The 17457-nt window shown below is 37.7% G+C and overlaps 1 protein-coding gene across 2 annotated transcripts in view; it reads left to right on the forward strand.

Moving 5' to 3' along the window:
* Positions 1-17457, forward strand: part of LOC120098584 (cytochrome P450 2C7-like) — a 63103-nt gene that overhangs the window by 11800 nt on the left and 33846 nt on the right. For both annotated transcript variants that reach the window (XM_087609388.1, XM_087609390.1), the window contains exons 2-5: positions 4391-4553; positions 4719-4868; positions 13667-13827; positions 15646-15822. In XM_087609388.1, coding sequence (XP_087465514.1) covers positions 4391-4553; positions 4719-4868; positions 13667-13827; positions 15646-15822 — 651 coding nt within the window. The remainder of the gene's footprint in view (positions 1-4390; positions 4554-4718; positions 4869-13666; positions 13828-15645; positions 15823-17457) is intronic.

The following is a 17457-nucleotide window of genomic DNA, read 5'->3' on the forward strand; positions in this document are numbered from 1 at the left end:
TTTGAACTTAGCCATTCTCACTGGTGTGAGGTGAAATCTCAGGGTTGTTTTGATTTGCATTTCCCTTATGACTAAAGATGTTGAACATTTCTTTAGATGTTTCTCAGCCATTGGGCATTCCTCAGCTGTGAATTCTTTGTTTAGCTCTGGACCCCATTTTTTAATAGGGTTATTTGTCTCCCTGCGGTCTAACTTCTTGAGTTCTTCTTATATTTTGGATATAAGCCCTCTATCTGTTGTAGGATTGGTAAAGATCTTTTCCCAATCTGTTGGTTGCCGTTTTGTCCTAACCACAGTGTCCTTTGCCTTACAGAAGCTTTGCAGTTTTATGAGATCCCATTTGTCGATTCTTGATCTTAGAGCATAAGCCATTGGTGTTTTGTTCAGGAAATTTTTTCCAGTGCCCATGTGTTCGAGATGCTGCCCTAGTTTTTCTTCTATTAGTTTGATTGTATCTGGTTTGATTTGGAGGTCCTTGATCCACTTGGACTTAAGCTTTGTACAGGGTGATAAGCATGGATCAATCTGCATTCTTCTACATGTTGACCTCTAGTTAAACCAGCACCATTTGCTGAAAATGCTATCTATTTTCCATTGGATGGTTTTGGCTCCTTTGTCAAAAATCAAGTGCCCATAGGTGTGTGGGTTCATTTCTGGGTCTTCCATTCTGTTCCATTGGTCTATCTTTCTGTCTCTGTACCAATACCATGCAGTTTTTATCACTATTGCTCTGTAATACTGCTTGAGTTCAGGGATAGTGATTCCCCCTGAAGTCCTTTTATTGTTGAGGAGAGTTTTAGCTATCCTGGGGTTTTTGCTATTCCAGATGAATTTGCAAATTGTTCTGTCTAACTCTTTGAAGAATTGGATTGGTATTTTGGTGGGGATTGCATTGAATCTGTAGATCGCTTTTGGTAAAATGGCCATTTTTACTATATTAATCCTGCCAATCCATGAGCATGGGACATCTTTCCATCTTCTGAGGCCTCTTCAATTTCTTTCTTCAGAGTCTTGAAGTTCTTATTGTACAGATCTTTTATTTGCTTGGTTAAAGTCACACCGAGGTACTTTATATTATTTGGGTCTATTATGAAGGGTGTCGTTTCCCTAATATCTTTCTTGGCTTGTTTCTCTTTTGTGTAGAGGAAGGCTACTGATTTATTTGAGTTAATTTTATACCCAGCCACTTTGCTGAAGTTGTTTATCAGCTTTAGTAGTTCTCTGGTGGAACTTTTGGGATCACTTAAATATACTATTATATCATCTGCAAATAGTGATATTTTGACTTCTACTTTTCTGATCTGTATCCCCTTGACCTCCTTTTGTTGTCTGATTTCTCTTCAGATCATATAAATCTTTTGCCGTGCTCCTATATTTCTATGCTCAGAGTCACTACGCAGTTTCCTCTTGTGACTGTGATGTAGGCAAATGTGGGCAGAAGTTGCAGTCTGTACTGCCCTGCAGTCTCAGGATTGCCTGCACTTCTGAGTGTTCTGTTCTCTCTCCCATGGGTTTGTGAGCAGGGAGCTGTGGGCTGGGATCAGATATGTTCTGGCCACAGTCAGAAACCAGAAGTGCCCATTCCCAGAGTACTTCTATCTTTGTGTGTCCTGAGTCCACCAGGCAGGTCACTTGGAGCAAAACAGTTGGCCTTACCTCTGCTCTCAGGCATATAGTTGCTTCTGACAGCTGGCTTTCAGCTCTTGGTGAGGGCAGCAACTGGAAGGGTCCTGCCTCTATTGCTCCTAGTTCCCTGTTCCCAGGGCAGAGATGGCACTAGGTATTTTCCTCTTTAGACCAGAAGGTGGGTAGAGAGTAGTCTCCTCTCGTTTCTCAGGAGTGTCCACACTTCTGAGGGTCTAATTCTCCACCCCCACGGGATTTGGATGCTGGGAGCTGTTTGACCTGTTCAGTTCAGATCTGGGCACAGATCTCCACCTTGCTCCTGCAGATGACTGCTCCTATATTCCTGTGTCCAGAGGCACTATGTGGTTTCCTTTTGGGCCAGGGATGAGGACAAGGCTAGGCAGAAGTGGCAGTCTGTTCTGCCCTGCAGTCTCAGGATTGCCCGCACCTCTTGGTGTTCAGCTCTCTCTCCCATGGGATTTGGGAGCATGGAGCTGTGGGCCAGGATCAGAAAAGTTACAGCCACAGTAAGAAACTGCATTTTTATTGATAAAATAACCAATGATTATGAATTGCTGTTATTCTCATGATAATGGTGTGTGTGTGTGTGTGTGTGTGTGTGTGTGTGTGCATACACCTTCTTTTGATTTTATTTGTAAGGAATTATTTATTTCTTGTGTTTTCATGGGTATAGTCAATATCCTTGAGTTAAAGTTTTCCTTCCAGTATCTTCTATAGGGCTAGATTGTTGAAAGATATTCTTTTAAATTTGGTTTTGTCATGGAATATCCTACTTTCTCCATCTATGGTGAATTTGAATTTTGCAGTGTATAGTAGTTTAGGTTGGTTTTGATGGTTTCACAGATTCTACAAGACATTTGTCTGGGATCATTTCATTTTTAGAGTCTCTATTAAGAATTCAGTATAATTCTGTTAGGTCTCCCTTTGCATGTTACTTGGTATTTCTTCCTTGGATCTTTAAATATTCTTTGTTTGTTCTTTAGGTTTTATGTTTTCATTAATATACAGTGGAAATATTTTCTTTTCTGGCTCAATCTAGTTGGAATTTTGTAAGCTTTGCATATGTTCATAGTCAGTTTTTTCTTTAGCTTGGGGGAAATTTTCTTCTATGATTTGATTGAAAATACTTTCTGGGCATGTAGCTGGCAATCTTCTTTTACTACTATCATTCTTTGGTTTGGTCTTTCATACTGTCCCAGATTTTATTAATGTTTTGTGTCAGAAACTTTTTATATTTATCATATTCTTTACAGATGAATTGATTTATTCTATCATACCTTTTTATGCTTGTGATTATTTCTTTGATATCTTTTAATTTGTAGCTTCTGTTCTTTTACCTAATTGTTTTATCTCCAGGATTTTTATATTTGTGTATTTTTTGTTTGTGTTTGTTGCTGTTTGGTATTTATTTGTTTGCTTACTTATTTACTTATTTATTGCTTTATTTCCATTTTGAGAACTTAAACAGTTTTATTCATTTCCTCGTAAAGTCCTCTATCATCTTTATTGGATTTAAGGTCATTTTTTCATGTTTTAACTATGTTAGCATATATGCGGCTTGCTAGAGTAGAATATCTAGGCTCTGGTGGTGCCATTTTGCCCAAGTTTTTCTTGATTTTGTTCTTAAGCTGCCTTTTACCAAAGTGACTGTCCCAGTTACTGGCAGGCCTCCAGGAATGCAGGCAGAGTTTTGAGCTGCACAATGGAACACAAGAGACCATGTGCAGCTTAGGACCCTTTGGTATGATTTAGAGGGTATTGGTTTGCAGGGACCTTGGAGGTGAGCATTTTTACCTGGTTTCCCCCACTGCATGCAGTCTCAGAGAATGGAGATACAGGGACAAAATGGAACACAGGGGGTAACGTTCAGGTTGCTTTTGCTTGGTGGCCCATGGAGGCAAGCAGTCTGGGGCTGGTTCTTACCAAATTATCCTTGAGCATGTAGGTCTCCAGAAAAGTTGGAAGAGCTCAGGGGACAGGGCATAGATCGTTGGTGATGGGCATATGAGAAATGGAAGGCACACTTTGTGAGGGAGGGGTCCAAATGCTTATCCCTGGTGCTTTCAGGCCTCCAGGAATGCAACTGAGCTATAAGTTGTAAATGGCGCTCCAGCTCAAAACATTTTTTAAATAAAAAATAAAAATCCACTCAAACTAGAAAATTTATGAATATTTGTTTTCTTTTTAAAAAACAGCTTTTCCGATTAGTTTTGTTTGGGAGTCAATAGTGAGTAACATTTTATTCAATAAGTCAGGTATACTTTTAGACATATATCTTTATTGAGGTTATCTACTTGACACTGGACTCTAGAGAACTAATACCTAATTTATCTAAATACCAATGGACATGGAGTAACACAAGAAATGCAAAAATATCATTCTGCATATTTACAGATATTCATATCCATTTTTGGTTCATGCATGCCTAAATCTGGTGTTAAGAATACTGCCATATAAGGGACCAGTTTTTCAGGAAATACTGTATACCTGTGGTGTTCACACCTGCTTCTGCAGTGTTCATTCTCTGTGTTTGTGGTAGCAGTAAGCCAAATCTGGACTCATCAATAGAATCATTGGTGTTGTCTTAAAAATTTACACTTCAAACATTAATTGGGCCTAATTTTGCTGATTTATGTCTGCATCATTAAAATGCAAAGACAATGTTAGTGTGAATGAGGTTTACACTATGTAGATTAAGATAACATATGTTTGCTAGTATTTGCATTTTCTTTCCTATTTCCAGTTTTCAAAAACCTATGGCCCTGTGTTCACTCTGTATTTGGGCTCACAGCCCACTGTCATATTGCATGGATATGAAGCAATAAAGGAAGCTCTGATTGATAACGGGGAGAAGTTTTCTGGTAGAGGAAGCTATCCAATGATTGAAAATGTTACTAAAGGTTTTGGTAAGTAAGTGTACATATTTATGTGTGTGTTGTACCATGTTTATATTAAGATATAAGTTTGAACGAAAGAGGTGGACTTCCTTCTTAAGCACAGTAGGACACCTCTATGGCTTCCATTTTCATCTGTTCCTAGCATCTATTTCCAGTATCTTCTCATTTCTTTAGGCATTGTTTTTAGCAATGGAAACAGATGGAAAGAGATGAGACGATTCACAATCATGACCTTTCGGAATTTGGGAATAGGAAAAAGGAACATTGAGGACCGTGTTCAAGAGGAAGCACAGTGCCTAGTGGAAGAACTGAGGAAAACAAAAGGTAAATACAAATTTATACATTTACATCTTAGTTAGGGTATGCATGGCTAAGTTATGTTGATAATGTTCTATCTAAAACAATTTCATTGTTTTTAATCAGAAATAACAATATATGCTTCATGTAATTTTATGCTGAGTTGTGGAACTATGTAGTCTTATTAGAATAGATGTGGTTTCCCCATTTTGTATCATTTCATCAAAGAATAAATGCTACTGATAAAGGTGGCAGAAGATATTTGCTTACATTTTCTTGAACTACAGATAAATTACACTGTATTAACTACAGATTCATTCCAACATCAAACTAAATGGAGGGAAACTTGAAGAAATCCCACTAAAATTAGGGACTATCCAAGGTTGCCCACTCACTCTACATTTTCAATATAGTAGTTGGAGTCCTAGCAAGAACAATTAGACAATTAAAAGAGGTTAAAGGGATACAAATTGGAAAAGAAGATGTCAAAGTATCATTATGTGCAGATGATATGATAATACAAATTAAGTGACCCCAAAACTTCCATGAGAGGAATGCTAAACTGATAAACAATTTCAGCAAAGGAGTTACGTATAAAATTAACTCAAACAAATCAGTAATCTTCCTCTACTCAAAGGATAAACAAGCTGAGAAAGAAATTAAGGAAAAGACACCCTTTACAATATTCACAAATAATATAAAATACCTTGGTGTGACTCTAATCAAGGAAGTGAAACATCTGTATAACAAGAGCTTCAAGTCTCTAAAGAAAAAAGTTGAAGTTCTCAGAAAATGAAAACATATCTCATGCCCATGGATTGGCAGGGTTAATATAATGAAAATGGCCATTTTTCTGAAAGCAATCTACAGATTCCATTCAATCTCCAGCAAAATTCAAAGTCAATTCTTCATCCACCAAACCCAGTCACTACTGCTGATACCAAGAAGTGCTTGCTGACAGGAGTCTGATAGAGGTCTCCTGAGAGGCTCTGCTATATCCTTACTAATACAGATGATGATGCTTGCAGCTAACCACTGGACTGAGCACAGGGATTCCAATGGAGGAGTTAGAGTAAACACTGAAGAAGTTGAAGTGGTTTGCAACCTGATAGGAAGAACAACAATATCAACTAACACTAACTAGACCTCTCAGAGCTTCAGGGACTAAACCACCAACCAAAGTGTTGGGAGACATTTAATGACTGCTTCGATTTCTTAGGGGTTACAGAACTATTTGGATTGTTTATCTGACCCTGATTAAACTTTGGTACCTGGTATCTGTCTATAGAATTGTCCATTTCATCCAGATTTTCCAGTTTTGTTGAGTATAGTCTTTGGTAGTAGGACCTGGTAATTTTTTGAATTTCCTCAGTTTCTGTTATGTCTCCCTTTCCATTTCTGATTTTGTTAATTTGTATACACTGTCTGTTCCCTCTGGTTAGCCTGGCTAAGTATTTATCTATCTTGTTGATTTTCTCAAAGAACTAACTTGTGGTTTTGTTGATTCTTTGTATAATTATTTTTGTTTCAACATGGTTGATTTCAGCACTGAGTTTGATATTTTCTACATTCAACTTCTCCTGGGTGTATTTGCTTATTTTTTCTAGAGTTTTCAGGTATGCTATCAGGCTTGTTGGATACATTATATATGATTTTACAACCAAACAGCTCTGCCAAGGGTCATGCAGGAGAAATGACAAATGGCTTTAGAATTTATGTAATTCAGTCCATGGGTTACCATAGCACTATGGGAGGGCCTTTTTGTGTCACAGCCCTGAGACCTATGTGTCCCGTGGACATTATGCTGTTATGGAGTTCTGCTCTGTTTGTTGCACTCTTAGTTTAAGAGTTATATGAAAACTTTAAGCAGGCTTCCATTCCCTCACTGGGAAGTCTTGGTGGCATTCACAATATTAGTGCCTGATTTATTTTTGGCATTACTACTGGAACACTACCTTAGAGAAGAACTTAGAGATTTAGATTGTGAACAATGACTACCACCCTTAGAAAACTTTGGGAAAAATAAGTCAGTTAAGCTTGGTTGAGATAATTTTTATTACTGTTTCCTATGTAAAAAATCTTAGGGAACAGTGTGAAGTTCAGAAAGGTACACTTTTAGTTAAGCTAGGGACCTTTTATGGTCAGGGAACAAGAACAGTGTCATTATTCTCTGATGTCATTACATCTCATTGAGGATGGACTGGTGATAACTGATTTCATATATCATATTTTGCATTCAGCTTTCCGATATGATTTATTAACTATTGTTGATGAGTAGATGTACATTTTGAGGATTTAAGACAGCTATGACTGTGAGTAAGAGAGCTGAACACCCAAAGTGCAGACCATCCTGAGACCTCAAAGCAGACTGCCACTTCTACCCACTTTTGCCAATATTGCTTTTTCAAGAGGAAACTTGATAGTGCCTCTGGACACAGGAATATAGGAACAATCAGCTGCATATACCTGCCATTCTGGTCTTTGCCCAGAACTGAACTGAACTGGACAAACAGTTCCCTGAACCCAATCCCTCAGGGGAGAGAGTTGGACCTACAGAAGTGCAGACACTTCTGAGAAATCAGAGGAGACTACTCTCTGCCCACATACCCCACCCAAGAGGGAATCACGTAGTGCCAGCTGTGCCTGCTGGATGCAGGGAACTAGGAGCAGTCAGGCACAGGACCCTTCTGATTCTTGCCTTCGTCGAGAACTGAAAGACAGTAACCAGGAGCACCTACACACCTGAGAGCAGAGGTAAGACCTATTTTTCTGCTCCAAGTGACCTGCCTGGTAGACTCGAGACACACAGAGGCAGAATTCCAAATCCAAACAACCCTGAGATTCCACCTCACACCAGTCAGTCTAAGATGAAAAACTCAGGTGATAGCAGACGCTGGCAAGAATGTGGAGAAAGAGGAATACTCCTCCATTTTTGGTGGGACTGCAATCTGGTTCAACCACTCTTGAAATTAGTCTGGAGGTTTCTCAGAAAATTGGACATGGCACTTCCTGAGGAGCCAGCTATACTTCTGCTGGGCATGTACCCAAAAGATGCTCCAACATACAACAAAGACACATGCTCCACTATGTTTACAGCAGCCTTATTTCTAACAGAAGCTGGAAAGAACCCAGATGCCCTTCAAAGGAATGTATTAAGAAATTGTGGTACATCTACACAATGGACTATTACTCAGTAATCAAAATCAATGACTTCATGAAGTTCATAGGCAGATGGAATGAACTAGAAAATATCATCCTGAGTGAGGTACCCCAATCACAGAAAAACACGTATGGTATGCACTCAGTGATAAGTGGATATTAGCCAAAAATCTCGAATTACCCACGATGCAATCCACAGACCACAGGAAGCTCAAGAAGAAGGATGACCAAAATGCAGATGCTATCACTCCTTCTTAAGAGGGGTAGCAAAAATGTCCATAGGAGGGGATATGAAGGCAAAGTTCACAGCAGTGACTGAAAAATGGCCATTCAGTGCCTGCCCCATATGTGACCCATATGTATACAGCCGCCAAAGCTAGATAAGATTGATGACGTTATGAAGAGCATGTTGAAAGTGATTGCATATACATCTCTCCTGAGATACACAACCAGAGTATTTCAATTACAGAGGTGAAGGCTAGCAACAAACCACTGAACTGAGAATGGTGCCCCCTTTGGGGGAATTAGACTAAGGGTTGAAAGAGCTGAAGGGTCTTCAAACCCATAAGTACAGCAATGCCAACCAACCAGCAATTCCAGGGATTAAACGACCATCCATATACTGATCCAGGGCTCTGACTGAATAAGTAGCAAAGAATAGCTTTGTTGTGGCACCAGTGGAAGGGGAAGCCCTTGGTCCTGCCAAGGGTAGACTCCCGGTTCAGGGGAATGTTGGGGGGGTTATAAGGGGTGGTTGATTGGGGAAACATCCTTATGGTGGAGAGAGAATGGGAGGGTGATTATGGACAGGAAACCGGGAAAGGGAATAACATTTGAAATGTAAATGAAGAAACATGTCTAATAAAAAAGATAGATATGACTGATTTTTATATAAAAGTTTAGATTTGTGATTATGATTTTACAGGATTACTTTTAAAGATAAATAGTATTGTAATACTTCTTTCTTTATAACAGCAAATTGCTGCCTTCCAGTAAGAGAAAAAACCATGAGAAACTCTCTTGCTTGCTTACATTTTGTTAAACTATAGATGTTGCTTGTTTATGAATGCATATGATTTTTTAAGATTAATTTGATCTTTACATGTGCTATGTAATATTATATTTCCTAAAGTTAGGAGAAAACATACTGTTTCTTCATAATCATTCACCAGAAGAAAACTAACATGTAATCACATTATAATTATATACTGCTTGAAAGATTTTGCTGGGATATATGAGCTGTAGAAGAAAGAATAAACTAAGATAGGGTGTGGCTAGAACATTGTTTCTCTCATACATCAACTATGTGTATGTGAATGGTTTGGCATGGACATTGCCTCTCACAGCCATCAGCTGTAAGTGTGTGTGTGTAGAGTTTGTGCAAATGGGACTTGGAACATTGTTCCTTCCATCCACCAGTTGTGTGTATGTATGTATGTATGTATGTATGTATGTATGTATGTATGTATGTGTGTGTGTCTATGTATGTATGTATATATGTATGTATGTAATACTTGGACTTTGCATGCTGGAGCTTTTTTCTAACCATTCAATAGGTGAATATTTATTTGTCTGTCTGATCATCTGTATGCGTGTGTGTATGTTTGTATGTATATACGCAAGCATATTTGTGTGTATGAAGTTGGACTCTGCTTTTTGATTTGTCCATTCTATCTGTGAGTGTGTGTGTGTGTGTGTGTGTGTGTGTGTGTGTGTGTATGAACTTTCTCTTTCATCCTCTTTCTCTCTGACCCCAAGGAGTTAAAAGAGTTCATAGGGTTTTTTTTTTGTTTGGCTGTTTTTTTTGGGGGGGGAGGACTGGCAATATAGAGTGCCAGACCCAGCCAATTAAGCTCCCTTCCTTCAGCAAATATGTCTGCTGAGCAACTTCTCTAATCTGCCTTTAGCAGCAGCCCCTGTAGGTATCTCGATCAACCCTTGTCAGTGACTTTAAGCACTGACCTCCAATGGTTCAGTTTACCCACCATGTGGATGACAAAGCCAGTCACTAGCAATTAACAACTTATGAAACCAATAAGTGGGCTTATCATTACAGAGGTTAATTTTCCTCACCCCATCAGTCATATATAGCTCTCTGTCTAAGGGTAGCGTCTGAGCTTTTTATCTTCCCACATTAACACTCCTAATGATTCAGTCATTTTTCTAATTATTTTTGCAGCCATTTCCAGGACAAGTTTTCACAATAGATTTCATGCTATTCTTGTTCTTACAATGTTTCTGCCTCCTCTTCTGCATGTTCCCTGATCTACAAATGCAGAAGTTGAGACTTAGATGTGTTGGTTGAAGTTGATATCCCTACAATCTGTTGATATCTGCATTGTATCCAATTGTGCCTTTCTGTGATGGTCCCACATATGCTCTAAGAAGAGATATCTTTTATAAGGTGTGGCAGCTATACTTTTAGAGGAATTTGACACTTCCTCTTCCAGAAGCTAATAATTGCAAATAATTCCTTCACTATGTACAGCACATCATGCCCAGCTACCGTTTTAGGATGTGTTATGACTTTGGCTTGCACAGGTCTTGCTCATCCTATTATATTTGCTGTGACTTCATATGTGCAGCTGTCCTGCTGTGCCCAGAAGACATTTTTTCCTTGTGGTTATCCACCACCTTTCTGTTCCCTATTTCTCAATGTTCCCTGAATCTTTCAAGGAAGGAGGATAATACATAAGTTATATTTAGGACTGAACATTTTGAAGTCTCTTATTCTTTGCTCTGTGTTCTCTTGTTGTCTCTGTGTTGGTCATCATCTACTATAAACAGAAGCTTCTCTGACAGTGGTTAAGAAATGTCATGTATGTGTGGCATTCTTCTAGAGTACAATTGACATATTATAGACAGCCATACTTTTAAAGAAAGTCAAATAATTCTGTCTTAAGAACCAAGAAGTGCCAGTAATTCTTGACTATTGGTGGAACTTTGGAGCCTTCTCCCCTCTCCATCCTTTATGATCTAGTCGTATTCATTCCAGAGATTCAGGGACATTTTAATTAATAAAAATCAAGAAATATAATCAATTTAATTATTTCTTCTTTTATATACTCAGAATTCTGACGTATGTTCTAATAAAATACATATGACATCCCAGATCTTTTTTTTTTTTAAAGATTTATTTATTATATTTATATTACACTGTAGCTGTTCAGACACACCAGAAGAGGGCATCAGATCTTATTACAGATGGTTATAAGCCACCATGTGGTTGCTGGGATTTGAACTCAGGACCTTCGGAAGAGCAGTCAGTGCTCTTAACCACTGAGCCATCTCTCCAGCCCGACATCCCAGATCTTTAAAAATGCACAGAGAAGCTGTGGAAATATTTTCAAACTAAATCATTTTTTAAATTAAATGTCAACTATTTCAACTAACTCTGCTGCCTGCCATTTCTACACAAGTTAACTCTTTGTGAGTGTTTGTCTGAAAAAAGATTTTTCTTTTCCTACTACAGTGGATGGTACTACTCAACAAGTTTCTGAAGGAAAAATTTGATTAGCCATTTGATTTCTAATGATTTTTAAGTTAGTCTTCCAAATAAAGAGAAAGGAAAGAACGAAAAATCAAATTTAACCTGTGGGTAGCATGTATACACTCTTGAAAATTCCCAAATGTTTATCTTCCACTCCTTTTTGGTAAATTAAAACATTACTTGACAATATAGAATATAATTATGTTTTAAAAGTCCAGTATACTAACAGCAATTGTAAGGATTTTATTTTATTTAAATGTTCATTAATTTATTCAGAAAAGTGGTAATTTAATGATCCCTATGTGAAGTCTTCAGACTTAAATTAAGGATCACCTGGAAAATAAAGACTACTGATCATTTGATCAAAAAAATTCTCTATAGAAAGGACATCAGAAGAAACTTCCCTGAGAGACGGCTTATCACCTAGGAGAGTATGTTTCTCCAGAGGAGCAGCAATGGGTTCCCAGCAACTATATAAGGTAGCTCCATGACATATGACATGCTCTCCAGATCTCCCTAAGTATAAACACACACACACACACACACACACACACAACACAACACACACACAGACACACACACACAACACAACACAATGCTTCTGTGATGTATTCACAGAACTAAAAAAAGAATTTTCTTATGAATTTTGAACCTGTAAGATTATTGACATCAATGTGATGCATAATTTTAAGCATTATATTTACACAGAAATTTGATGATGATGATTTTTGAAAATGTTTACAAAAGTATAAATCTCGTTTTCCCCCAGACATTTTGTGTAGAGTGTGATTGAACATGCTTGTTATTTAGTTCTCTTGTAAAAAAGATCAATACTAATAGTATATATAGTGAGGGTTTCATAAAGACCCTTATTGTAGTGTACCATGTGCTTTGAACATGCTCACATACCATCACCTTTCTGGAAATTCTATTTCAGTTTTTCCTATTCCTTCCTTCTCCAGAATTGTTACTTAAATATTTGTGTTTATTTTTAGTTTCTTTATATAAATGCTTACCTACAAATATAGGAGTGCACCACTAGCATGCTTGGTGGTCACAGAAGTAAGGAAAGTGTGTCTGGTGATCCCCCTAACTATGCAGTTTTGAAACCAATTCTCCATTCTTTCCAATGTCTTTCTGAGGGTTCTCGGGTATCTATATGCGATCCTTTCTGTTTATCTCTCAGAATCATGTCTACAGCTGAGATAAAGACCTAGTACTGACACTTCTCTTTTCCATAACTTGGGTACCATTAGCTAAAAATGTCTACCTATGGACTGTCTTATCTTCTAGCACCTTGTGTTGTTGAGTTCCTTTGTGAAATTTCTTAATCTTTGCCCTAAGCACCCTGAAACTTTGGCCTATGGTACAAAATTGTGAATGCAAGACATGGCACTCAGCAAAATATATTGCTTTCAGGTGACAAAATGAATATAGAAGTCTCTATCAATTCTTTCATGTTTTTTCCCCTCCTAGAATATGTACGGTAAAATTTTATATTTAATTTAGTCATATCAACAAATCCACAGAGAACTGGCTGTTCTTGGAGTTGCACCATCTTCTTGTATAGCAAGGAGCAGTTCTCATCATGGTTTTTCCTCTCATACGGAAACCACCTGTAGTGTGGTCCTCTCCTCCTTTTTTGGATCAATAGTTGCTTTTTTGATTTATTGATTGTGGATACACAACTTCCAGGTATACACTTTTCTATTTCCTTCTGAGTATCAAATAGCCTATAGGCAGTGAAGTAAGATAAAATTCTGCTCTGAATCTCTGAATACATGAAAATTTTATTATAACGTTTTTGTTTCCTTTCAGTACAGAAGAGAGTTAAAACTGTTGAATTGGTATAATAGATGTTCCTTAAGAGTTTTAAACCTGTAAGATCATATACCTCAATATGATGCAAAATTGTAAGCACTATATCAGCACAGAAATTTGATGATATTGGAAAATATTTACAAACCTATAAATTTTGCTTCTCCCCAGAAAAATCACCTCAGGTTTAAGATCAAAGAGATATGTGAATTTTATATATAATAAATTCTTAGCTACTAGGAAAATTGTAGGCAAGATATGATTTAAAACTCCTAAAGAATATTTACCTTTTAACAGAAACAACGTGTCTTATTTGTCTATTTTAATGGTATTTTTCTAATTTTTTCTAAATCTTCAGGCTCACCCTGTGACCCCTCCTTGATCCTGAACTGTGCTCCATGCAATGTCATCTGCTCCATTACTTTCCAGAGTCATTTTGATTATAAAGATAAGGAAATGCTTACGTTCATGGAAAAAGTGAATGAGAATCTCAAGATTATGAGCTCCCCATGGATGCAGGTGATGTCAATATTTTTTTACCTTGTGAGAACACAAATGATACTTTACTGGCACAGATCTAATTCAATATTTCCCAAAAAGTGATGTGATAAGACACCTTGGTTCTGACCAATGTATTATGTAAAGAATATTCATTGATCTTCCCATGAATGGACAGAGAACTGTTGGTATAAAGCACAACATTTAATACACTTAAAGTGTGCCCAATAAATCACAGGACATTATTCAATGCAACATTCTTGTTGTCTTTAAACTACTAAGCAATGCTCATCATATTTCTGGACAGAAATACCTTAGTTTAGAATCAATATTCTCGTAAGGAGAAAGAATATCAGTGGCAATGAAATCTGCCTTGAAAGCATGTTTATTTTCAATGCTTTGATTTTTGAGCCACAATCCTAGTGATGAGGTGACAGGTAGAAATAGAATATGAATAGTTCAATGCTGTGTAGACCACAAATGTCCTTACATGGTTGTCATAGCTCGAATTAGCATCTCCTGAATTCTGCATAATAACTTTGTGGTCATAGAGAATCTTGTAAGTGGTATGATGTACATTTGCATTCAAGGCTCTTAGGAACCCCAACCACTTCTGAATATTCACTCTTTGCTGAGACTGGTTTTAGGAAGTTAAATATACCTTTTGTTCTGTAAATCAAGTCACTTAACACTTCCCTTCTGCTACCATCTGAATACTATAAATGGCAATAATTAACATATCATATTTCAAACTCAATAATGTGGAAACTTATGATCTTTGATCAATTGGTCAGGAATTTTTCACCCAATTCTTTCTATACTCAGAGGGCATTACATTATTCCGTGCCTGAAATGAAATACATTTCTTTATGTTAGACAACATTTTTATTCATGTCTGCATTCATAAACCCATGCTGGACATTGTATATATTTTAGATATGTGCATTTCTTCAAATCTATCCATTGAAAAGGATTCTTTGGCAAATGTATAATGAATATCATTTTGTATCTGTGTAGTAAATTAGCACAGAGGGTGCTTTTCTTTATCTTAGCTAGTTCCCCAACAATGACACAGATAGATCAAGACAGTTTCCAAGTTAAAACATAATATCTAGCATTAAAATTATATTCTAATTCTCTAATCAAATATGTCTGTCTACCAGCAAAATCCCCAACCATTTGAATTTTTGGATTGGTTTGACTATCTGGAATCCAAATGTATATTGCTTTTTATGTCTGTCTAGATCCCTTCCTCATGCTGAATCCTCTCTTCCTTTCTCTTCCTTATCCCCTGGCTGGTAAAAGTCCTGCCCTATACTTTCTATTGCCTAGTTATTTCCAGCTTTTATGGACAAGTCAGAGAATAAATGATGAACCTTGTTTACACAAACCTCATACAAGAGTTGCTTAACATAAGCAGTATAATGCTGTCTCAGATTGAAACAAGAGAGTAGGATAGGGTCATCAGCATTTGAGTGATAGAAGGATACATTTTACAGAGTACACAATATATTATGCCTATAGTCAGGGACTGAATAGATGCATCAGTGCTTAAGGTTGTGTGTTACCTTCCAAAGGATCTGAGTCCAATCTTCAGTACTCATGCCAGGTGGTTCACAACCACTAGTTTCAGAGGCTCTAATACATCTGGCCTTCAAAGGCACCCATCCATATATCATACACTTGCATGTGTATGTATAGACACACACAGATACACAAGCACAAACAATGACACACAGGTACACAAATACATACACATATTCACACACATACACGCACACATAAATAAAATTAAAGCAACACATATTAACAAAATAAATTATTGGTCTGGTTTTATAGGTCTGCAATAGTTTTCCTTCACTCGTTGACTATTTTCCTGGAACTCATCACAAAATAGCAAAAAATATTAATTATATGAAAAGCTATTTGTTGAAGAAAATAGAAGAACACCAGGAATCATTGGATGTTACAAACCCTCGTGATTTTGTTGATTATTACCTGATTAAACAAAAACAGGTAAAATGTTAATATAAGATTATTTTATTTTTCAAACATTTTCTGGTTTGTTGAACATTGAAACGTTTGTCAGAGATGTTTGACGTCAGTATACTTTGAAAAAGATTTCTGTATATGTTATATGTTAGAATGTAGCATGCAGATACTTGTGATATTAAGGGAATTTGTTAATCAGAGCACATTAACTCCACTGTAGTTGTGGAGAAAACAAGCCAAAGGGCAGATAAGATTAGAAAAATGTAAAAAAAAGTGTGGATGCTACAGTCCTACTCAGTAGGGGAAGAGAATAATCTCTGGGAAGTAGAGGGAGACAGGTATCTGGGAGGGAGAGAGGAGGGTGAGGGGAAAGTGAGGGCAGTTCAGATAAGGGAGGAGATTGGGAAGAAGTACAAAGAATCAAAATTTGAAGGTAAATGTGTAGAAATGGGGGAGGGGGAACTGGGGAGTAGCCACTTGAAAGTCCCAGATGCCAGGGACACAAGAGGTTTCCAGGACCCTACAGGTAGGACATTAGGCAAAATACCCAACAAAGGGGAGATAGAACCTATAGAGACCATATCCAGTGGATAAGTATGGCCCCAGGTTGAGGGATGGGACCACCCACCCACCTCAAAAATATTAATCCAGAATTCCTCCTGTCAAAAGGAAATGAAGGGACAAAGGGTGGAGCAGAAACTGAAGGAAAGGCCATCCAGAGACTGCCCTACCTAGGGATCCATCCCATCGGCTGACACCAAACCCAGACACTATTGCTGATGCCAAGAAGTGTTTCCTGAGAGAAGCCTGTTATAGCTGTCCCCTGAGAGGCTCTACAAGAACCAGACAAATACAGATGCAGATGTATACAGTCAAATATTAGACTACACATAGGGACCCAAATGGAGAAGTTAGGGCAAGGACTATAGGAGCTGAAGGGGTTTGCAACCTTATAAGAACAACAAGAATATCAACCAAACAACCCCACTAAGAGTTCCCAAGGACTAAAACACCAACCAAAGAGTATACAGGGGGTACCTATGACTCCAGATATGTAGCAGAAGATTGATTGATTTATCTGGCATCACTGGGAGGGTAACCTCTTGGCCCTCTAGAGTCCTGATGATTCTTGGTGATGGAATGCTAGGGTGCTGAGGCAGGAGTAGGTGGGCAGGTGGAGGAGGACCCTTATGGAAGAAGGGAGGTGGGAGGAGTGGATATGTGGCTTATGGAGGGGAAACAGAGAAGGGGGATAACATTTGCAATGTAGATAGGTAGAATAACAATAAAATGAAAAAAATTCTAATCAAGTAAAAAGCAACCAACTGTCATGGAAGTATGCATATTGGCACCATAAATGCACATATTGTGTGGCTAGATTTCCTGCATGTCTAGCGGATTAAACTTTATCTAGCTATATTGTTTATTTTATAATGATAGGTATAGAAGCTAATTTCTGAACGACTGAATGGTATATGAAAAGGCATGTTGTGGGAAGAGTTAGTGTATCAAAGAGCAAGACTTTGAGTATAACCTCAAGTTAATATTCACCAGAAGTGATTGAAGAGTGGTATCTGTTGCTTATCCTGGTAGCATGGACTGTGTTCGCACCATACAGTTTGTGCAAAAGACATTTCTCAACTGAATTTTCTTCAGACT

Source organism: Rattus norvegicus, chromosome 1, assembly GCF_021556685.1.
Source record: "Rattus norvegicus strain SHRSP/BbbUtx chromosome 1, alternate assembly SHRSP_T2T, whole genome shotgun sequence".
NCBI lineage: Eukaryota > Metazoa > Chordata > Mammalia > Rodentia > Muridae > Rattus > Rattus norvegicus.